The sequence below is a fragment of the Solanum dulcamara genome, chromosome 9 (genome assembly GCF_947179165.1).
Source record: "Solanum dulcamara chromosome 9, daSolDulc1.2, whole genome shotgun sequence".
In the NCBI taxonomy this organism is placed as follows: domain Eukaryota; kingdom Viridiplantae; phylum Streptophyta; class Magnoliopsida; order Solanales; family Solanaceae; genus Solanum; species Solanum dulcamara.
In genome coordinates this window covers 12,876,234-12,901,187 of record NC_077245.1, presented here as the reverse complement: position 1 = coordinate 12,901,187, position 24,954 = coordinate 12,876,234, and the positions used below count along the sequence as shown (strand labels likewise).

Sequence of the window (24,954 nt, the reverse complement as noted above, 5' to 3'; positions counted from 1 at the left end):
AAGCCCAACTGACTGTCGTAAAAAAAACATTGATAATTAACTGTACTTTAAACTAATGTACTAGTTTTTGTCCCAAATGATCATCAGCCAGATGCTGATTACTCTGATTCTCTTGAAAATACATATCTGACGGGTGATTCACAACAAGTGGAATTTACTGGTGAAAAGGTTGATGCTCTCAGAGGAAGTTATATAAGGAGGTTGACTGCTGTAATTATCTATCATGTACCTTCCTTTTGGAGAGTAGCTGTTGCAGTTTTCAGTGGGAAATTCGCGAAGGTAATTAATTTTTTTTTTTGAGAAAGTAACATTGACTCTATATCCACAGGTTTAGTACCACAAAAGTGTAGTTCCCCACCAAAAAGTGTTGTAATTACATAGTCCAACTTACAGCCAATCTATACTAGTACTAATTACTTCTGAGCTATCTAAGACTATCTATTTACACCAAAAAAAGTACAGAGCTAGACAATTAAACTTAAATCTCTGAATGCTTCTCTGTTTTCCTACAAAACATCTCTGATTCCTTTCTAGCCAAACTGTCCACCATATACAAGAAGGGACAAACTTCCATCTCTCCTCCTTTCTTCCTGCATTTCCATCTCTGTTCCAGCACTTTAAAACCTCTTTGATCCTCTCTGGTTTCACCCAACTGATCTTTCTCGTGATGGTGAACATCTGCCACAGCTGGTCTGTCCACTTGCAGTGTAAGAAGAGATGGTTGACTGTCTCTCCTTGCTCTTCACTCAAAAAACACCTAGAACACAAGTGAAAACCTCTTTTGTTCAGGTTCTCATGTGTCAAAATTGCCTCTTTGGCCAGCAGCCATATAAAGCAGTTAACTTTATATGGTATCTTGGTTTTCCAAATCATCTTCCAACGAAGGTAATTAATTTCTCTACCCAGTATACTTTGTATAGGCTGGTACAAAACCAAGGATATATGAACAAATATTTTCTGATAATTTACAAATTCAATGAGCTCCTGAGAGCTTTTGTTGTGTTTTTTGGTTGGTATAGTTGATCATGAACAGTTCTTATTGGGATCCTTGGTCTGGTCAAGGTATCTACCAGAGATACCTTCTTGCTTGTTTGTTGGTATGTTTCCTCTATTGCATACAAGAAGAATCTTGCATTTGTCTTGAACCCAATGATTGAAGCAGCACCTTGATTAGTGAATTTCACAGGTTGTCATATTAGATAAGTCTATTTTTTAGTACCACTATTTTCTGAGCTGTTCCTATTTCCTTTTAAGTAATGAATATTCATACCCCAAATACAAGTCTGTCTGCACCAAGAAAGTTTTTTTTTTTCAAGTGATATAATGTGTTTTGATGATAACATAGCTGTCCTTAATGCATCTTTATCAAGCTCAATTTCATTGTATCTAGCTGTGATTGATACGGATGCTCAGCTTTGACTATTTTTTTTTTTTTAAAATTGGTAACGTTGTATTCCTTAGCATTAAGGATATGCTGGAGACCTTCAAAAAGAGGCAAACAAAGAGTAGGAGGAAGCTACTTACAGAGAACCTAACAAATCTACTGGTTCTAGTTCATCTATTTCTGTCTTTTTACATCAATAATAAAAAGATACAATACAATTCCATTTGACTTTATGAATGGAATTGGACCTATTTTCAAAGCTTCTGCTATTTCTCTCTTTCCATACATTCCACCATATTCAGTGTGGGATGATTTTCTACCATCTCTTCTGGCTCTTGCTCCCCCCTCTTCTAACCCAACAACTCAGAAGATCTGCAGTGTGCTCAGGCATGGTCCATCTTGTATTAGTGAGGGTAAGAAATAAGGCCCATAACTGTGCAGTGAATTTACAATGCAAAAAGAGGTGATTGTTTCTCTCTTCTGTTTCGCCACAAAGTTGGCATCTGGAGACTATAATGCACCTCTTTCTCTTCAAAACCACCTCTGTTAGGCAAGCCTTTCTTACTACCAACCAGTAAAACATCTTACTTTAGTTGGAGCTATGTTTTTCCAGACATTGTTCCACAAAAATTGTTGTCTTTTGTTTTGATGTGCATTACTTATCTCATAAGCCTTCTTAACAGAGAATTTTCCATCATTTTCATGCTTCCATCTCATAGAATCTGAATTTGAGGTAGTGCCTGAGAAGTCCTCTAGTAGAAGAAGCATGTTGGCCACCCTGTTCACCTCCCAATCATTCAATAATCTTCTAAAAGAAAGATCCCATCCATGATCAGTCCAATATTCTTTGACAGTTGCTTCAGGATTGTTGCATATGACGAATAAGTCAGGAAAGGTATCCTTCAGCGGGTTCTGATTGTTCCAAGCATCTACCCAAAACTTTGTTTTTCTCCCATCTCCCCTTTTATAGTCATGTTGTCTTCTATCTTTGGCCAAAGGTCTCTGATTGTTCTCCATGCCCCACTTCCATATGGCATAGAACTAGTATTGCTACACCATGGGTTGTTCTCACCATATTTAGCTTTGATGATCTCCTTCCATAGAGCTTGATCTTCTTCACTGTTCATTAGGAGGCTATCATTCTGTCTCCTCAGATTTTTGATGCTTAATTCTCCCAAGTACCTATTTTTCAATGTTACTTCCCATTTCACCAAGTTATATCCTTTGTTCTCCTTACATCCATGCCAAAGAAAATCCCTTCTGAGTTTGTCCAGTTTCTTCACAACCTTCGGCGGTATCGGGAATAGAGACATTACATAAGTAGGAAGAGAGTCCGAAACTGAGTTAATAAGAGTGAGTCTTCCTCCAAATGATAAATATTGAGTCCTCCACCTTGTTAATCTCTTTTCTGCCTTCTCTATTATGCCATCCCAAATCACTGTCTCTTTATATTTATAGCCAAGTGGCATGCCCAAGTAAACTGTAGGCAAATGATCAACATTACAACCAAGTATGTCTGCCAAACTCTGGATGTTGAGTACTTCCTTGATTGGGAACAAACTACTCTTCATCCAATTTATCTTCAAACCTGATGTGGTTTCAAAAAATAATAATAGCAATCTGATATAGTTTATATGTTCCTCATTAGGTTCACAAAAAATAATAGTATCTTCAGCATAAAGTAATTGACATATTTCCTTGGTTTGCCCTGTAGCACCACCGATTTGAAAGCCTCTGATCCACTTATTTAGAATTGCTCTCCTCATCATACTATCAAAACCTTCCATAGCCAAAACAAAAAGAAATGGCGATAGGGGATCGCCCTGTCTAAGACCCCTCCCGGATGGGAAAAATCCAACAGGTTCACCATTCACCAGGATAGAATACTTGACAGTACTGATGCAAAAACTAATCCACCCCATCCTTTTCTCACCAAAACCCATTTGTCTGAGTATGTTCAACAGAAATTTCCAGTTAACATGGTCATAAGCCTTTTCAATGTCTAATTTGCACATGATTCCAGGCTCATTTCCTTTCATTCTAGAATCCACACACTCACTAGCAATAAGTGCAGTATCCATAATCTGCCTCCCTTTTATGAAAGCAATTTGGTTCTTGTTGACCAACCTAAACTTTGACTATTTTTCAATTACTGTCATATTCAGCAACTTCAATTGTTAGCCTCCTGGGAATAGTTCAGGCTAATCTACCATACTCCCTTTATTTTCTCTTTTTTTTTTTGTTGATAAGTAGCTAGTTTACCATACTCTTTGTCCTTTAGTAGATACTTCACTCCCAAATACAAGTCTGTCTGCACCAAGAAAGCTTTTTTTTTTTTTAGTGATAATGTGTTTTGATGATAACATAGCTGTCCTCAATACATCTTTATCGAGTTCAATTTCATTGTATCGAGCTGTGATTGATACAGATCTCAGCTTTGATTATTTTTCAATTACTGTCATATTCAGCAACTTCAATTATTAGCCTCCTGGGAATAGTTCAGGCTAATCTACCACTCTCTTTATTTTTTTATTTTTTTCGTTGATAAGTAGCTAGTTTACCATACTCTTTGTCCGTCAGTAGATACTTCACTCCCGTATTTGGTGACCATCGTATAAAAAAAATGCAGTCTCATCTCTCAATGTTTGTTATTTATATCTATCTGCTAATTGTTTTGATTTCAATAGCCCTTTCTCCTGGTTCTGTAGTCTTCTCAGGTATCCTCTGATTCAAATGTGACTGCCTCTGCGAATAAAAGTGAAGAAAAAGCGGGAGATGGGAAGTACTCAAATCATTCTCTTGATGAAGTTGCTGGGATGGTGCGCAGTACTATATCAGCATATGAATCCAAGGTAAATGTCCAATCTTGATGGCAGGAGATTAAAGTATAGATGGATATGTTAAGTTTGAGTAGTTGTGTATTTAGTTGCCTTCTATTTATGGTGGTTATAGGAATTGTCTCCACTTCCAAATTCTTCCTGGCAAAAAAGAAAATAATTCGATGATCACGTCCAAACTTTTTGCTTTTCAATTAATGAGGATTGAGCCCGGCTGCATATTACTTCTTTTGTTCTGTTTATTTTTGCTGGGGAGGGGTTTTATTGAGGTCACCAATATGTTTTCTCTAGCAGCACCACACAAAAGACACCTAGAGCATAAATGGAATCCTCTTCTTTTTGAGTTATTTACGGTGACAAATTAAATCATGAATTCCACTCCAATTGTACTTCATATCCTTTCCTTCTTTTTGATAGTAAAATTATTGTGACAAATCTCATCTTGATTACAATTCCCATTGGAGCTGGGACCAATCAATTTGGCTTTCCTTGTCTACCGTAGAAGTGGACCAATTTTTGTTGTAGTTGACGTATTGTGTCTTTGTAGTATGGCCAAGATATGGTCGAATTAAATTAAGTTTAGTTCTCACAGCTGTGTTGAGAGAGAATTTACTCATAGGGTGGATAGGATAGAAAGTTTGACCGGAAGTTTTCTTACTGAAAATTTGGAAGTAAGAAAACCAAGAAACACAACACGAAGTCCACCTCTTATAGTGCTACCCAGTGAGAAGTACACCTCCATAGTGCTATAGGTACACAAATGCAAGGATAACCACCTGCTGTTTGAGATGTTATGGGTTATTGTCGTGAAAATATCCTTGGTCTCCTTTCCCCTTTTGATAAAATAATGAATTAATGTGAAACTCAAAATCGTAATATAATTAATGATTAAACAGATAGTCTCTCAGATATAATCAAAATAAAAAGAACTTCCAGGTGAGGAAGCAAATTCTTATCGCCAGCATGAAATCCCTTGAATCCAAACAGATCCTGTTTAATGATGTATACGTTTCTCAACCGCTTAAGCTCTTCTCTTAAGTTTGTTGTCTTTGTACCTTTTAAAGTTTTCATATTCTTTAACATTAATAGCAAATTGTAGTTAGTCTTTCTGTTATCAATCTCGTTTTGCATATTCAAGAAAAATATTTGCAACTAGACTTTGCAATTGATTTGTATGTTTCCGGGGTGAAAGAGGTGTAACATTTTATGATTTCTATTTATGTGTTGCTTCTTCTCTAATGTATCTGAGTATTGAAATAACACTCACAGGTCCAGAATGCATTTGGGGATCTTGAAGAATCAAATATTCTTGGCCCATACATGAGTGATGCCATAAAGGAGATAGCCAAAGCATGTCAGGCTTTTGAAGCGAAAGAATCAGCACCTTCAATTGCTGGTACATAAGTTATTTGAGTTGCTTAGACTATTGTAAATGAGCGGGATCTAAAGATTTTATTCCTTCACACCAGTTGCAGCATTGCGAACACTTCAGTGTGAGGTCTCAAAAGTTTACATAATGAGGCTCTGTTCATGGATGCGGTCTACAGTTGAAGAGATATCAAAAGATGAATCCTGGGTCCCAGTATCTATTTTACTGAGGAATAGATCTCCATACACCATTTCTTCGTTGCCTTTGGCTTTCCGTTCAATTATCACATCTGCAATGGATCAGACCAGTGTGTAAGTTGTAGAGGTTTTTAGTGCTGTACATATTTATACATAAAAACGCTAGTTTCCAATTAGGCCCCTACATATGGCAGTAAGTTGAACAGCCTCGGTTGCTAGATTCTTTCTCATTATGTAATGACATTTATTCTTCATTTTTAAAAAATTGTTTTCATATTAGTTGTCAAAAAAATGGATAATAAAAGCTTTGACACCAGGAAGTGATTCAGATTAGAGTTGCAAGACTTTAGGATTAGTGCGTGACTTAAGCAAAGAGTAAATAAGTGGTAATTTGCACTTATCTTAGCCTTGGACTGGATTTGTAAAACATTACTTGTGCTCCTTGAATGAGGGAACTTGATGGGAGTTATTAAACTCTCGTTGCATTTAGAAGCTATAAGCCCTTAAAAACTCACTTTACCAAAGGTCTGGCTTTGCATACGAAGTCTAAATTTCTAAACTCAAAATTCTGTCTAGATTCACTACATTTATACACCACTTTTATATGGGTGAAAACCTTTTATTTTATTTAAAAAGTTAAATTTTAGCCAAAGGTACCTTTCACTTACCTTAAGAAGATTTTGTTACAGTTGTAATAATTTGTTAGACTTATTCTTTTGGATAGAAAGGAAATTTTGCTAGTTAGAATAGATGTCATTAAGAAGAGTTTAAGCCGGAGATGACTAATTCTACTTTCTCTGGGATCTCTCGAGGAGATAGAGATGTGTCCATATAGAGGTTGCAACCCACTTATTATGTACTAAATTCAAGGTGGTTTTAGAATTTACTGGTTCTACGCTGTCCCTGTACACTATTCACTGGCAAGTGTCGACAAGGTGCTATTTCCTTGAACCTTACGTTTCCAGCTATGACCAAATCTTGGAGTTTAGCAGCTAAATACCTCATCAAATGAGTGTGAGAGAACAAACAAAACAATTACATTGTTAATGTTAGAATTACATTGTTTTAAAGCTAATGTACCAAGGACTTGATTTTTCTAGGTCTTCTCAACTGGATGGAAATTAAGTTCTCTAAAGATCCCTTGATTTAAGTGGAACAATTTCTTAATAGAAGAGGCTAAGGGAAATTTCTGAGATAGGTTGAGGGGTGAGGAAAGGGAGTATGAATTTGGTGAAAATATGAATAACACAATATAGTTGAGTAACAAAGTCTTCTATAAGGAGAAACCAAAAGGATTGTATATTTGTTCACATTAGCTATTATTCTGGCAGATGGACGTTGCAGGAAAAGGAGTCACCTACTGAAATGTGAAAAAGATAAGATGGAAGCATCTGAGGGCTCAAATTGTGGGAGATGGATATTGCTAATCCTTTAGAATAGAGTTGAGGTGTGACTGTCTGCTCTTAATGATAGAAAAATCGAATAGATGGATGAGCCTATGATCATGATGTTGCTAAAGCATCCCAAGTCCCCAAAAATCCTTCATGTTTAGGAAGACATGCAAGCTCTTAGCTAAGAGGTTGATCCTCCAACACCTCCCATCTATATTCTGAGAGTTATGTATGAGTTAAATCTAACTTCTTACTTTACCTTATAAAAATGACTTAATCTAACTTCTGACTCTCTTAGAGTTTTGCGAATCTCCAGCTGAAAAAGTGTTTATCTTTAACAATAGGTTAAAAGTTGGAAAATTCTAGTAGGTATTGCCATCATACTGTTTTTTTGTTGCTGTGGGGACATGGAAGTGCGATGTCTGTTACGACAGGTGCAGCGTAACATTTTAGCTTTGGGTAGTGAGTCATTTCAGTTTTGCTTGGGATATGGATATCCCTACGTGGTTGAAAGTCTCAATTCATTTTAGACCCTAATCCCGTAAAAAGGAAAGAAAAGAAAAGGCACCATCATCTCTGATATATGAATGAGTGGATAAATGGTAATACACTTTACTGAGAACCATACTAATATATTTCGCCTGAATCTCGTGCATTGGTGGATCCTTTTTTTTGTTGGTTGTGGACCCTCTGAAGAGGTTCTACGATCATGCCTAGTATCATATCCTTGATAGAAAAGCAACTGTTTTCAGTACATGTATGGCTTTGCTTTGACCTTTTTCCTTTTCTTTCCATAGTTTACCTGCATGGTGAGCTTATATGTCCCACCACATTTTCTGTTTCAGTCTGGATCAAGTAAAGAAGGTAGCAGCAGTATAGGACTAAGGAGTTGCAAAGATGTAAAAAGGGACCCATGTTTCCTTAATTACTCAAGGAGTCAATGAGAAGAAAGTATTCTTGTCATTTTCTTTTAGTGTCTGGACATTGGGGGACGAAGTTCGGAACTTTCTGCTTTTGTGCTGTCTACCTCTAGAATTGATTGTGTTGCATAGCATAAAGAGCAATATCAAATGGAAGTTAATATAGAGATTTTATGTTTCCTCAGTGTCTCTTACACGGCACTTATATCTATGTTCATGCTATGTAAGGGTCCCTTCATCTGATTTGAGTTGTATCTTACCTTACCAATCGATAAGTGTAACATGTCAAATGCTTATTCGCATGAATTGCCATTCACTTCATGCACATCACCTCCCTATTGGTTAAAAGTTACAAGGAAATCGATCAAAAGGTTGAATAATTCTTGTAAGCAAAGATGAACTCTTCTTGTTCTGAGCTATGTTGACAGTGTATTTTAGGCTGTCAGAGAACTAGTATGTTACTTTTGGTGAGAGTTTCAGCATGTTCGACTTTTGTTTGGTTCTTGCATTCTCATTAGCTGTGTTTTTATCTTTTCCAGAATGATCGAGTCTTTGCAGAATGAGGCCATGAAGTCGGAAGAAATATTCTTGCAGCTTCAAGGAATCCAGGAATCTGTTAGACTAGCCTTCTTGAATTGTTTGCTGAATTTTGCTGGTAAGTATGAAGTTGATACCTTAGCATCTCAGTAGCGAAGTGTGTGATACAAATTGTTTGCCCTGATAATTAGGTCACCTGGAGCAAATTGGAGGTCAGCTTAACCTGAATAAATCCAACAGAGAAAGTCCATATTTTCAGAATGGATATCTTGAACTAGAAGAAAAATCATCTGAACCCCTGCCAGGAAGTATTGTTGATCCACATCTACAGCTGCTGATGGTTTTAAGTAACATTGGATATTGTAAAGATGAACTTGCTCGTGAATTGTACTGCAAATACAAACAAATTTGGCTGCAGCCTAGGTACAAAAGTACTCTCTGCTCTTTAGTGTATACATTAAGTTAAAAGAACTTCAATGGTTTCTTTGCTCCAATATATGTTAGAAATTTGGAAAATCCCAGCAATTAAAAATGTGCAAACTAGTAGTTCCTATAGCAACCAACTCTTTTATGCAACTCACCTTGAATCTCATTCTGCACGATGTTAATATAACAAAATAAAATTCTTAAATATATCCAGCTTAGTTGCTGGGATTTTCCAAATTTCTAACATATGGAAATACAAAATGTGCAAACTACTCATGCCCATAGACAACTATCATTCCTAGGCCTTTTTCCCCTTGACTAGACAACTTTTGTTAAGTTGCCAATTATTAGTCTAAACATCATGTCATTACTATATCTACGTTAGGGGTAAGGATGAAGAGGACAATGATATCCAAGAGTTGATTATGTCTTTCACTGGGCTTGAAGAGAAGGTCCTTGAACAGTACACTTTTGCAAAGGTATGACTAAGTTCAGGTCTTTTGTGTGCCAAGAATTATTACCGTATCTGAGATCAATTAATTTGGTTATATTGTTTCCATTGTTCACCTATCATATAGACATCTCACACCTTCCATTTACTTAAAACTGTTGTACCAACCTTTACCTGGAAGATTCAAAAAAAGAGACATAAATTTGTGTAGAGAATTTGAGTCACGTCTTTGGAGGTTCTTGAATGAGTAATATTTGCACCAGACATGTCTCACAATGCACATATTATCAGTTCTACAGTTATAAGCATCACGCTTTCATATAAATGGCTTGTTGACGTACGTTTTCAGAATACAACATACCCAGCGAAATTCCACAGGTGGGGTCTGAGAAGGGTAGAGTGTACACAGACCTTACCTAGCCTTCTCAGAATCAAAAGATTTATTGTCCAAATGTTCTTCTACGGTATTTCGAATCCCCTTTCAATAGTATTCTTCATTTTACTTGTCCTACTTTGATTACACTTCTTTTGAGCCGAGATTCTATTGGAAACAGTCTCTCTACCCCAGAAAGGTAGGGGTAAGCTTTGTGTATAACCTACCATCCCCAGATTACACTGGGTATGTTGTTGTTGTCCTCTTTTTCTATAAGGTTAAGACAATGCCGTTTTGTAGGGAGCACACCTGGATGCATGTATAGAAATTGGCTGAACTTTGTTGAAACCAATATTGTTGTATTTTCTTATTATGGTGTCTGTCGAATATGGGTGTTCCCCTACCTGTTCGTGATAAAATCTTTGCTGCTGCTACTACTACTACTACTAAAGAAGAACTCTTTGGGACATCCCACCAAATAGCCTATAAGTTGCGATCAACCTCCACCCCTTACCCATTTAATCCCATATAATTGGGAGACAGGTAATTAGATGATATATAAGTTGCTCCCTCATGGGGGTGATAAAATATCCCCCAAAAGAGGGGAAGATGCAACATTAATGCGCTGCGCATGATATTTGTTGTACATTCTTTAATGAAAAAACTGAAGGATACCCATATTTCTTTGATAATGGTTCCATAATTACTATTTTTTGGCGTATATTTGTCAGACAAATTTGATTAGAACAGCAGCTATAAACTATTTCTTGGATGGTGGAGTACAATGGGGTGCTGCGCCAGCAGTTACGGTGAGAAAATACGCTTCCCATTAACTTAGTGTGTTTTAACCTTTGAATGTTAAATGACCTTCTATAACTTGCAGGGTGTGCGAGATGCTGCTGTGGAATTGCTACACTCTCTAGTAGCTGTACATGCAGAGGTAAAATTTACCGGTTGTTTTATGGGCATATTGTTGCTTTAGAACTATATTTCTGCACCTTTTAAGAATGATAGTTCTTAGCGAACTAGTTAATTCTTAATATTCCTTATTACTTGGTCTTCTTTGTAATACTGATTTTACTCTTCACAGGTCTTCGCTGGTTGTAAGCCTCTACTGGAAAAGACGCTTGGTATACTTGTTGAAGGCCTAATAGATACTTTCCTGAGTCTTTTCCATGAAAATCAAGACAAAGATCTTAGAGCATTAGATGAGAATGGTTTTTGCCAGCTTATGCTTGAGGTGAATTGGTAGTCTCTGAGTCTTGTAAAGTATATAATGAAAACTAATGATAACATACTAAAGCTAAAAATAAACACTCTTCTGTTGTGATTTTCAGTTAAGTAGCACTTCTAAGATACACTTTTCTGCTGTTAAAATTCTGCTATAATGGTTGATGCTTTGCATTTGCTTATTGAGTGCTTTTGGTTGCTTTAGGTTCTAATTTATTTGTGGCCAAAAGGTTTTAAACAAGTTAGGTAGATTTTGATTTCATTTTCATACACTTTCTTTTAATAGTTTGTGGGGCTAAATGTGCAGCTGGATTACTTCGAGACCATATTGAATCCATATTTTACACATGAAGCAAGGGAGTCGCTGAAAACATTACAAGGGGACCTCTTAGAGAAAGCAACTGAGTGTGCTGCTGAGGCTACTGAAACTCCAACTCACAAACGCCGGCCAACACGTGGAAGTGATGATGTATTTCTGGATGACCGGCAGCAAGGGAGGACTGTATCACCAGATGACCTGATTGTGAGTAACACTTGCTCTCTATCATCTTTTATTTTCAGTATTTTTTTCACATGCTTTTTGCTCACCTTCTAACTGATCGTAAGTTTCATGTCATTTGCTCTGCAATTAAAATACTATTTGTTACAGAATATTGTTTGTCATTTCTGAATCCACCCTGCAATTTTGCTGCTTTGACTGGCTACAATGCTGCCTTTCACCAAATTGTCTAGTTTAAGATTTTAGACAGTATCAGGGAGATGTTTCCCTCCAGCCTTCTTACTTACATTCCAATTGTATCTTATTTTTCAGGCTCTTGCCCAGCAGTATAGTTCTGAGCTACTTCAACCTGAACTTGAGAGGACTAGACTCAATACAGCATGCTTTGTGGAATCAATTCCCCTGGATTCTGTTCCAGAATCAGCAAAGACAGCATATGCCTCTTTAAGAGGATCTCTGGATTCTCCAAGTAGAAGTTTTAGGGGATCACAACATATTGGTTCCCCGAGTTTCTCCAGGCCCAGACGTAGATAAGTTAGTATCATTTCTTTTCTGTCAGTTTTTCTGGTGTAATGTTTGTGCAGTTGTTTTATTTTAGCCGTTCATACATTCTTTTGTTAGAAGGAAGGCACTTCGCTGATAATGGAAAACCATCGCCAACCTCATTTGAAATTCATTCATGTAGAATTGGAAAAGTTTTTCGTCAGATGACCTTTTCAAGGGTTTTATGCAATTTAGTTGAATGAAAATTTTGTATCTTGCATTTGGATAATTTTCCATTTTCAATCCCACATATATATCTGGAGGGTATACACCGAGCCAACCACTTAATGTAGCTGCAAGCAGCTAATATTTCCCAATGTTTGTTGCATTCTATTAGTTGTTTGCTCGATTCGATGTTTAGTTTGGGCTAATGTTGTTAGGAATGTGTGTTGCAATATTTAGAAGTCTTCAGCTGGCCGTCATCTGGGATCAGTGCTCCTTATATACTTTGAGACAGAAACAAAGAACCGGGGGGAAGTGGAGAATTCTTTTCTTGAAACCATCCTGAAAGAGAAACCCTACTAGAAAACAATGCTGTGTCCTCTTGACTACGCCCATCTTTTCAGCTAGTTACATGACAAATCTTTCTATGCTCACTATATATATATTCGACCTCATGTCGTTGGTAATTATAATTTTTTTAATTCCCAATTCTCAAGTTAATTGATTCCTCCTCAGTCCAATTCTTCCTTATATATTCAACAATACACACATATATATGCAAAATGCAAAGCTTATATATCGTTTATTCAGAAGATTGTTTTGTGCGGAAGGTTGACTCTGAACAGTTTGAACTTTTGAAATTTGTAGCTTTAAATATTTTATAACATGTGTGTGGTTATAAGAGTTTTTCATCAACAATAAGATAGATAGTGTAAATTGTTTCCAAATTTAGACGTATATTGTTCTTTTTAGAATAAACTAAAAAAAAGTGTATCACATGAATTAGAAAGAACGGAGAGAGCGGCTTGTATGAGTCTGTTATTGCCTCTTTCAGGTTTGTTGCACTTTAAACTTCAATTTGGTTACTATGAATTTGCATATCTGGTTTGGGCCGTTTAATTGGGCAAAGATATTGCAGTTAGTTGCGTTGTCGAGACTACAATTCACAATACAATTACTAGTATAAAATAGGTAATTTTGAAGAGTCCATTTTTACAGTACACTTATAGTCTGTTTGGATTGCCTTATTTTTAAGCAGCTTATAAGTTGTAACTTATAAGCCAATCCAAATGGCCTCTTATTGTACTTTCTTCGCTCATCTTTATTTGTCCATATATGACTTGATACATTTTTTAAGAAACAATATATAGAAGAGTAACTTTACTATATCATCCCTATTAATTACAAGTCATGTAAACATTGAAAAATGAATGGAGTAGTATTTAATAAGAAGGGTAAAAAAAGGCATAAAATGATAAATTATTCCCTAATTTTTCAAACTAGACAAGTAAAGTTGCGTAACTATATTTTATATATTGGACAAGTAAAGATGAACTGAGGGAGTTATAACAAGAAGAAACATGACATCCTAAATGTCCATTGGATAAAAAAGAAGATTTACATCTATTCCATATAAAGTTTTGCTTACTTTTAGGTATTGGCCTAGGCTCTAACAAGTGTAATATTATGCTACTCAGACTATATGGTTAACACATGCAAATTGAATCTTGGTTTCGGATACTTAACACATGCAAGTCAAACTTTGATTTTCAGATTTTGAATGAGAAGTGGAAGAAGCAGAGTAGATATTAGTCAATTCATCAAGTTCATGACTTGAAGATTGCAGATTCGAATCTTATCTCGGCTTAATCAGTGAAATCAAAATAGAAGGCCGATCCCAACCCGTCTATAAAATAGAGCCAGTGTTCAAACTTGGTTCCACCTTTTTGCAGGGTGTTGACATTAATAGCAAGATTTCTGTCTATATCTGTATTCCATAATAAAATTTTGTTACACGTTATTGTAATCTCATCGATCTAAGATAGATTTATTTCGTTTCATCTACCATATCACCCATGTAATATGATGGTCAAATAATTGGTGGAAACAAAAATCATATAATGCAAATTTGTAAACGGGTCCTAATTAACCAAAGCTATTTATTTATTTTTAGCTTTAGCACAATTGCTGGTTGCAATATTAATTTTTTTTCCAACTTCCAGGGGATGGTGGAATTATCAATAAATCTCCACTGTCTTGAAATAATTACGGGAAGAATTAAATAATGAAATAAAGAATATTACAACGTACAATTCCGATTCTCAATTTTTGATAATTTTAATGCAACAGTACTAATTTAACTTCACCACAAATAAATAATTAGATACTCAAGAGTGCAGAAATTAATATTGACCAAATTAATATTCTATAATAATAATAATAATAATAATAATAATAATAATAATAATAATAATAATAATAATAATAATTTACTCTTCTTTTTTTTTTTGGCGAAAGAGGAAAATCAAACTAAGTATTTGAGGTTGCAAATTGATGTGAAATAAGTATGAGTTAATCTTAGAATATGATTCTATTTGAAGCATGACAACTGTAAGATTTAAACTTTGACTTTTTATTTGTTAATTTTTTTTATTATTAGGAGCTGTTACTATCTTGAAAATCAAAATGGCTGCATGGCTTCTTCTGCATCCTGTTTGGAATTTTCTAATTCTATACTATACTGCTATCAAATATTGTTCCCGTTTTAATGTATGTGTCATATTTTTCTAAAATTAATTTTTAACATAATGTCATTATTGTTTATATTTTGGTAATTGTTTAATTTTAATATTACATGACATGTTTAAGATTACAAGATTCAAAAGACATTTTAATATATAATACACATATTTAGTTCAAAAGTACATTGATGTAAAATTTTCTTTTCTTTCTTAAATTTAGTCAAATTAAAATTTATGGAAAAAACTCAAATATGTTATCGAACTTTGAGAGAAGACTCATTAATGTCATCAATTAAAACTGTGGCTCATCTATGTCATTACTGTTTGAAAAAAAGGTTCATCTATGCCATTATTTTTTAACTCCGGTTTTGCAAAATCACCCAAACAACTTTTAACACTTTTCAATTGGAGTTTGGAATCAAATGTACTCTTTTTGCTCCTTCTTTTTCAAGAACATCAAGAACACCAACAACTCCAAATTTTTAACTTCTTCAATTTTCACGAAATTACCTCAAATTTCAATAGTAGCATCCCTCCAAATTATATATCAAAACTCAATATCGTTTAAGCTCGATCAACTTAACCCAACAAGACACACCTAAAATTTGTTCAAAGTTTCAAAACTTTAACCTCCTTTAATGGTAGAATTTTCTCTACAACTCCAAATCACTTGAAATTTTGAACATAAACATAGTGAACTTGAACAAAGGTTTTTTTTGGCATAACACGTCAAACTGTATCATAAGAAAACTAAGCGAAAGCTAGAACATATGCATAAAAGGTCTTATTAGAAAGATAACATATCCATGAAGACTGAAAACTAAGGTCTGAAACAAGCCTCTAAATCTAAATTAGAAGAAATAAGTTTGTCGGGACATGGCCCCCAACTATCATAACTTAGTAAAAGAACTAACTAAAACTACTCCATGAAATCCCCGAATAAGAAGGACTCACCAACTACTGACTGGGAACTGCTGCAGCCTCACTAACCATGAGTCTGACAACAAGTGTCGAAATCTACATCATAAAAGGATGCAGCTCAGAGAAAATATATGCGTCAGTATGTGGGATGTACTGAATATGTAAGGAAACACTAATATAATCATATTATATAAAATATAGAGGAACGGTTAAACAAGATTTTAAAATCATAATCATAATAAAGGAAACGAAAGAAACAGTTGGAGTCCATGTATAAATATCAGTTTTTTATATAAATTTCTTTTAAAAAAAATATATACATCAAGGTGAGTCTAAATCAATAGCCTTGCATAATCATATTCATATACTTAAATGAAATCATATAAGGTTAAGAACATATCTTCAAAAGATGCATAAACTGAGAGTTTCTTATAACCGACATACACCATGTGAGCTCATAATGTCCAACGGCTAACCCAATTGGGAGGGCTGCCCTATACTTTTGCCAGTGTGTAGAACCATTTTATATCTATGTGGATCCACTAGTTTGTGCCTCTCTGGTCCATATGAAATTATCCGACAAAGCGGTATACTCAAGTCATATGGTAGCACATAGTTATGGGACTTAAGAATTGCTATTAAAGTTTCACGAACGCTAAACGAAAACCTTCATCCCTAAAGTCCACTCGATGCTATATAGTCCTCCCAAAATACATAAATACATATTAATGCTCATAGGTATAAAACTATTCATATATCTGAATCATATGTGAGACAAAGCTCAAAAATCATATCTTGAATCATAAGTGAGAGTAAGCTCAAAAATCATACCATAAAACAACCCGTATTAAGGTTGTAAATCATAACATGCTTGCTTTCATGCTTAAAAGTCATAAATGCTTAAGAGACTATATAAATCATGCTAAATGAGTGTAATAAAATTTTAAAAATCAAAGTGAAACAATAAAAATAGAAATTTATGAAGAAAGGTCATAATTTCATATAAAGCCCTAACTTTTGCTCCTAATAATCTTGTAGAATTCTTGAGAATCAAAATACTTTAGGCATGAGAGTGAAAGGATACTCTCATTGAAGCCTTACATACCTGGAAGGAAAACACTGACTTAAAACCTTGAACTGAGGCTTAAAGGTGAAGAACCCTGGCTTCTTCCTTGAAAGAACTTAGAATGTGCAAATTTGATTTGTCTGAGGATTGGACATGAATGGGGAGGTTATTAGGCTATAAGATAAGACTTAGGACAGTTAATTGAGGGTAAAAGTTCAAGGATACCCTTCTGAAAACGTAAAAGATCATAAAATAAAATAAAAACAACATTTTAATGAATCCCATCGGTCAAATTGGAGGTCTCCTCATTGAACTATTCGGAGAGTCGCCAAAAGGGTGCTTTTGATCGCAAAAATATTCAAAGTTTGAAGGTTTTCAGGCCAATTCAGTGAGCTCGCCAAATTGGCAGGTGAGCTCGCCGAATTGTCCAGTCCGAATAGGCTCTAGTAAAACAACCATAACTTTCTACTCCAAACTCCAAATTATACAAATTTGGTGGCGTTGGAAAGAATACTAATAAACCTTTATTTAATAGGTCATGCGACACCTAAATTTTTATATGCTAAGAGATATGGTCCTTTAAAGTTGACCCTTATATGAACTGATCATGCGAAAACTTAGCTAATAGAAATGCTTTGAACTTGGCTTGGCGTCTGAGGTTTCTTATGATCCTAAACCACATCCAATCGACTTCAAATACTTAGAAAAGGACCTTAACATATATGTACAACTTAGAATTCATTGGGTTCAAGAGTATATGCATACGGAGGATGATTCGAATCTTGGCTTAGAAGTTATAGGGTGTTACATCTTGTCAAAATATTTTTAATTTTTTTTTTTAATTTGATGTGTTATATATATAGTCATAATAAAGAAAAAAATAATTTTATTAGTTACTAAAATATTATAAGAATAAATAAAATAAGTATAAATTGGGTTGGGTTAGATCTTGACTCATTCTGTAATCCGTTTTGACCCAAACAAATTTGAACTGGATAGGATCTTGATCCGTTTATTGTCTTAACCTATTATGACGATCCAATTTGACCTGACCCATCCAATTATCAGCCCTATATATGACTATAAATTATTTCTTCAAGAATAATTTTTTTTTAAGTTAGATTATTTTTAATTATAAAAATAGTGACTTTCTTTACGAAAAAAGGATCAAGTGTGTAATGCAAAATGAGACAGAGGGAGAATGATTTTTCACTGTTCATACATGTTGCTTCATGTAAGTGCATCTCAATCCAATATTCATCCTCCATCTTATATTGATTCATATTGATTTAACACTTACGTTAAGAAAATTTTAATTAGAGAAATATTTTATTAAATTAGATTTATTAATAATATTTTAAAAATTTAAATTTGACTGTCATTACTTTTTGTAATTATTTAATACTAAAAATAAAAAGACAAAAACATGATAAAACTCTTGATTTTTTAAATTGGATAAACAAAATAAAATAAAATATTTATTTTTGATATAGGAATTAAATAAAATAAAACGGAAGAAGTAGTTTATATATAGAGTTTTAATTTGATGGAAAAATCCTCCCCTTTTTCTAGCTTTTCACTAATTAATTTTGACAACCCCCCTCCCCCCCCCCCCCCAAAAAAAAAAAATATGTAAAATGGAAGAAATTAAAGACTAAATATTACAACAAGAGAAGTGCACTATAGCAAAAATTGGCGTTGTCTACATCATAACTTTTAATGCATATAGGTGGTAGTTTTGATATTTATCCAGGAAAAAAAGTTACAAATATATACCATTCGATTAATTAGTTTGCCAATAATTAATTTATCAATATGGCTTTACACATTGTCTGTTGTGTATAGGACTTAGGAGTGTATATCATGTGTGTATAGTTACTGTACAATATATATATATATATATATATATATATATATATAAATTAGATGGTTGAATGGTTTAAATCTGCAATTATTCCAGAAAAATATATGTATGCGATAAAAAAAAAGTAAAAAAAAAAAAAGATTCATAAAGTATATATAAAATCTTATCCATTTGTGGGTCTTACATCAGAGAATAGGACGTGAGTAAAACCAAGTTTTTATTTTTATTTTTATTTTTATTTTTAATAATTTATATCTATAATAATAAATATAAAGAAAGTGGAGTTGAGAGTAACGTTAGCCAATTTGGCCACAAATTCCTTTCTTTTCCCAATTGTGGATTGTCATTTGAAAGTCAACATTTAACAGATTTTTTCTTAAAAATTTCATTTTTACACAAAAAATAATGCTGAATATGGGCTTTTTCAAGTGCCTTTTCTTTCTTTGAGGTCCACTCTTATGGGCCCATTAATAGCGACCTTCGGCGTGCACTTTCACTTTCATGGGCCTTACCTTTTTCAACTTATTACCCACTTGTAATTTAAATTTTCTTTTTGCAATTTTTTTTCCTTTTATGGATAAAGTTGGATCCTCACACACAAAACAATATAAAATACAAAATCTAAATATCCAAAATAAATGAGTCTTAACTAATTCAAATAACAAAATCTGATTCCGCAGTTGGAAATATAAACCGCATTAGTCAAGTGATGTACGACGAGTTCGACTAAAAAAATGTTGGCAGAGAAAATCGATTTTTGGATTTAGGGATTTTTGGGAACCCAATAACTTTTGCATGAATCCTATATTTGTATTGAAAAAATTCAATAAATATATACAAAATATGATTTAAGAATCGACTAACAGAGTGTGTTGTTTAGTCTAATGACAGAAAAGGAACCTTTTTAACTTCACTACCTCTTGATCAAGGGTTTGAATCCTTGGCCACCACATACACCTTTATTTTATCTCTTTTTTTTTTTTTTTAATTTGAGATGGTGGAATGCACAAATATCAAATTGTGAATCCACCTCTGACTACATCAAGTAAGCCACCATATTTTGTACAATTTCTTAGGATAAAAATGAAGCTTGGCACATCTATTATGGTAAACACTTACGTGCATCAAGTGTTTGCCTCATATTATTAAGGTTAAGTGATTTAATGAAATGAAAAAGTTGAATAAAGTCATAATGACATGCATAAATCTATTGATTTGATCTAAATATGCTATATAAATAAATTTCTTACCCAATTATATTGTGGAATGTTGAGAGAAATGTAATTTATCTTCTAAAGCATATTAATGTTGCATTGTCATGGATTTATTTTTAAGAATCAATTCCCTGTAATGGCTGGCAGGAGCTTTACTTTTCATTAAATCCAAACAATTTTAGAATTTATATATTCTAAGACTCAATTGAATTTTTTTCCCCATTAAAATCCAGGAATTGTAATTGGAAAAATTATATGGGAATTTATGTGTTACAGCTTACATAAGGAAAAGGAATAAAACTTTTAATATGTGAACTTTTGTCCCTTTCTCATCATCACACGTTCGTTAAATTTAAATTATATTGGTTCAATTTTTCAAGTTCTTTATATTGTATTTATAAGACTATGAGTTCAAATTTATTACAGTATTTCTTATAATTTTAGTGAATTTTTATTCATAAATTTATGCCCTCTTCATTAAAAATATAATAGTGAATTGAGATGAAGCCAATATTTATATGTTGTAATTTGTGGTGACCAGATGTCTCGAGTTCGAGCCCTGGTATTGCAAAAATCTTGTTAGGAGCGTCATCCTCGAATGAACTTTGTAGTGCGTGATCCGAATTTAATCCATTCAACAACAACAACAATCCAGTGAAATCTCACAACGTGGGGTCTGGGGAGGGTAAAGTGTACGCAGACCTTACTCCTACCACGGTAGGACAGCTGTTTCCAAAAGACCATCGGCTCAATAAAAGCATAAAACGAGGTCAGATAAGACTAGGAAGTTCAAAGCGATATAGGACAATAAATAACGAAAGCGACACAGATAAAATAGGGTAATCAAAGTATAGAAAGTAATAGATAATAACAGAAATCAGAGCACAAGAAATTATAGTGCGCTAATGCGCCTACTACTAAGGAAGAATAACGAGGTTATGTACTGGCCTTCTACCCTAATGTGGGTCCTCCACACCCTTCTATCTAAGGTCATGTCTTCGATGAGCTGTAACTGCGCCATGTCCTGTCTAATCACCTCTCCCCAATATTTTTTCGGCCTACCTCTACCTCTTCTGAAACCATCCATGGCCAATCTCTCACACCTCCGCACTAGGGCATCTGTGTCTCTCCTCTTCACATGCCCAAACCATCTCAGTCGCATTTTTCGCATCTTGTTTTCTACTGAGGCCACTCCTACCTTGTTCCGAATAGCCTCATTTCTAATCCTGTCGCTCTTGGTATGTCCACACATCCATCTCAACATTCTCATTTGGGCAACTTTCATCTTTTGAATGTGAGAGACCTTAACTGGCCAACACTCCGCCCCATATAACATAGCCAGTCTAACCACCACTTTGTAGAACTTTCCCTTAAGTTGTGGTGGCACCTTCTTGTCACATAGCACACCAGAAGCGAGCCTCCATTTCATCCACCCTGCCCCAATACGGTGTGTGACATCATCGTCAATCTCCCTGCTACCTTGCATGATAGACCCTAGGTACTTGAAACTACTTTTCTTTTGGATGACCTAGTCACCAAGCCTAGCTTCCGCGCCAACCTCATGAGGTGTCTCACTGAACTTGCACTCTGAGTACTCTGTCTTGTTCCTACTCAACTTAAACCCTTTAGACTCCAAGGTATGTCTCCAATCCTCCAGCTTAGCTTTAACTTCGCTACGAGTCTCATCGATCAGGACTATATCGTCCGCGAAAAGCATACACCCAGAGTTGAGTCCTCTATATAAATACTTCATAGTTACATGTTGCATTTGGCACTGGTCTCCACCTCTCAAAAAACAAAAAATTAGAAAGAAAAAGAAAATTTTTGGGACTTGTTTTGAGAAATTTTATGAGTTGAGTCCTCTATATAAGGGGTGCCAGAATTTTGTCTTCTTTCATTATATTTTTTTCAGAATTCTCTATTTTGTGATACATAGCTGAGGAATTTGACATATGATTTATGGAGGAATTGTTGACGATCCATAACGTTATACGTTAGGCGTGTTTAAGGTACATAGTCAAGTGTTTGAGGCGTCAACCTAACAAAATAAAGCTCTATATACATGTTTTAGGCATTTTGCAAGTGACTCACTTAGAAACCAACTTTTTAGAAAATTGTTATTACCAATAAATTAAATTCAGGAAGAAATGACCCAACAAAACATAATTATTTATAATAAAAGAATATTTTGTATAGACTTTATTCAGTTGAGATGTTATAATTATTTTTGCCTATCATGCTGAATTTGTATATTTGTGCAAAATTTGTATAGTTTTTGACTAGGCCTTATTTTTTGGGAAGCAACTATTGGCTACAATCTGGAACAGTGAATCAAGCTTATGCTCCCCTTAGCTTTATAATTTTATTTATTAATATAAAGATCAAACCATCACAGGATGATAATAATTATTTTTATAAAAAGGCAAGATTTTGAGAAATCATGAATTATTAAATATCTCACGAAAAGGAATTAATTATTATATAATTTCTCCGTCTAAGTATAAAATGATTTTCTAAAGATTTTATACTTTGCTTTAGATTAGCAATTCCTTATTTTTGAAATTTGCGGAGCATGTTCTTAAGATTTGGGTAATGTGATATTCTGATAACAATTTGCAGAAATAATAATATTAATAACTTGTACTAAAATATGAGAAATTATTAAGTTAAGTGAGATTGTGAATCCTTAATTATACTAATTCCTAGCTTGATCAAATGTATTATTATTTTATAGTTTTAAGTCCAAAAATAGGAGTTGATAGATCTTCAATATGCATTGCTGATAGGATCATCACATGACTACTTTGTATTAAATTTCTCTGAGTGATTTCAGGTTGTCTTTAATTAAAAATATTAGTATGTATATTTTTTACTGGCAAATTATTTATCTCCAATTTTTCTACTTAGGCACCACGCACAAGTAAAACATCAAGTATTTTGATGGTTTAAAAAAGGGCAGTTTAAAGGTTTTAGCATTGAACCTATTGTACTTTTACAATTATGATTTCAAATAAATTTATTATTTAATACAACTTCAATTTTAGTAAAATTTTACACATAATTTTATAAGTAATGAATTCAGATTAACTAGTTGTATCATGTTTCATCCGTCCTTACTTGTGACCTATAAGTCATTCAAAGACAATTTTACTGTTGTTCCAAAACTCTCTCCAGGCTTCATATATGCAACCTATTATGATGCAGGGAATCAATAGTGACTAATTTCATGCATACGACTCGAACCAATTATCTATAGGTCACCAAGAAATAATTTTATTATTGTAGGTAATCTATCCCAACACTAAAACCAATGACTAATTTCGGAGCTCGTGTCGGATGGAAAGGACAAGGGGCTGTCGAATGTCAATCTCTTTTCTTTTATGCTGCATACTTATAAATAATTCAAAGGCAAATTTTACCGTTGCTTCAAAGCTTGTGCACACTAAAATTCTTGATTTGGCAAAAGGGTATTAGAGAATAATAAATCAATTGTATTCCTAAAATCTTGATTTAACCCTATTGGACACTATATTCTCTTTATTTCAGAGCCCTCAGTACTAGTGCAAGTAAATAAACAAAGGCATGTGGCATTACATGATGATTATTTGCAGCAGGTTCACATGGTTTCATGCTGTTTTAATTAAACATATATAAGCAAACATCTTTTCATGTGTATTTTTAAAGCTTTGTCTCATAAAGACCTATATATATATAGATACATTAATATATTGGGCTGCAATTAAGTCTCAGCACATGCTTGTGTTAGCTTCCTAATTACACCAACTACTTGTTTATTGTAATTAATTCACCTTTCTCATTCCAAACTTAAACAATCACACCACTATATATTCCTTTTAGAATTCACATATAGCTTCCTTCCATAGGATTCTCATTTCTTTTCCCTTAAGAAAATTGATTTTAAAAAGAAGAAGTTTGTTTTGTGTATTTTTTACAGTATCAGGTTAAGTTCATTAACAACATGTAAATTTCCATATGAAATCTAATGAAGTAATGGAGAATAGATTAATAATATGCTTAAGTGATTAAATCACATCAACATCGTAACTTTTTTGAAACTGTTGTTGTGTATAACTTAAACTCTGGTTTAATTTGTGTCTATATACACCCTTCAAGCTACCCCTTAGTTAAAAAGTTTAATTAACAAGGTGAAGGTTTATAACTTTTGCCAAACTCGAAATGTTTCTGTTATTTAAAAGCCCATAGTTTTGAATAGTAGGACATTTGTATATATTTTATTTTAAAAAAAAACAAGTTCAAGTTACATGAATTTACAAGAAAAGGGATATGTATAGATAAATAAATACTATCAGTTGTACTGAAAATGTGCATATAATACTCTGTACATCTGGAATTGGATATTTGAAGCGTGAACCATATAAGATGAGATGAAGTTTGCTCTGATACCATCATAAAGAATGTATATGTCATATAACTCAATCCCAACAATTAGCGCATGAATTAAGATTTTGACTAAAATTATATAAAGAGATCAAACAATACTCATGCCACAATGTGGGAACTCAACAAAATGGAAATAGTATTACCCTTTCAAATACAGTCAATATCTTTACAACGATGTCATTTGTTTGAATAATTTTTCATTATAATATTGCTATAAATCTGAACATATAATATAACATAATATGAAAGACGGTTTCAAAAAAAACTTCATTGTTATGATAAAATATGTTACTGTTATAAAGAGATGTGACAATATAGGTATGAAATTTGAAATTACTGCATAATTAAGAGTAGGGCCACAATATCAAAATTGTGGAAACCCAAATTTAAGGGTAAGTAATAGTTTCCACAAGTACTACACTCTTAAGACAAAACTAAGTTAGTTGACAGCCCATCTTCAATAATTCTTATTCATTGAAAACCAAAAAAAATTGATTCTGACTGTTAATTGTGTGGTTATAGCCACTTGGAAGGTCATAAATTCTCCATATGGTGGGCTCCTTAAAGCATGTGGATTGCAAATTACTCTACCCCTCTCATGAATATCTTTCTTTTATTTTTAGACC

General features: G+C 33.8%; 1 protein-coding gene across 3 annotated transcripts in view; it reads left to right on the top strand.

The window, feature by feature from the left end:
* The window catches only part of LOC129903326 (exocyst complex component SEC5A-like), a 28,364-nt gene extending 14,345 nt beyond the window's left edge, over window positions 1-14,019 (top strand). Inside the window, exons 10-22 of one of the 3 annotated variants that reach the window (XM_055978853.1) lie at window positions 88-279; window positions 4,093-4,236; window positions 5,491-5,617; window positions 5,691-5,901; window positions 8,638-8,753; window positions 8,827-9,058; window positions 9,447-9,540; window positions 10,617-10,694; window positions 10,769-10,825; window positions 10,976-11,125; window positions 11,423-11,638; window positions 11,927-12,148; window positions 13,874-14,019. In XM_055978853.1, the coding sequence (XP_055834828.1) occupies window positions 88-279; window positions 4,093-4,236; window positions 5,491-5,617; window positions 5,691-5,901; window positions 8,638-8,753; window positions 8,827-9,058; window positions 9,447-9,540; window positions 10,617-10,694; window positions 10,769-10,825; window positions 10,976-11,125; window positions 11,423-11,638; window positions 11,927-12,148 (1,839 nt within the window). In that variant the 3' untranslated portion in view covers window positions 13,874-14,019. Of the gene's footprint in view, window positions 1-87; window positions 280-4,092; window positions 4,237-5,490; window positions 5,618-5,690; window positions 5,902-8,637; window positions 8,754-8,826; window positions 9,059-9,446; window positions 9,541-10,616; window positions 10,695-10,768; window positions 10,826-10,975; window positions 11,126-11,422; window positions 11,639-11,926; window positions 12,387-13,873 lie in introns of those variants that run through there. The other 2 variants (XM_055978852.1, XM_055978851.1) reach the window with 2 other exon arrangements.
* The last annotated feature ends 10,935 nt before the right edge of the window (window positions 14,020-24,954 follow it).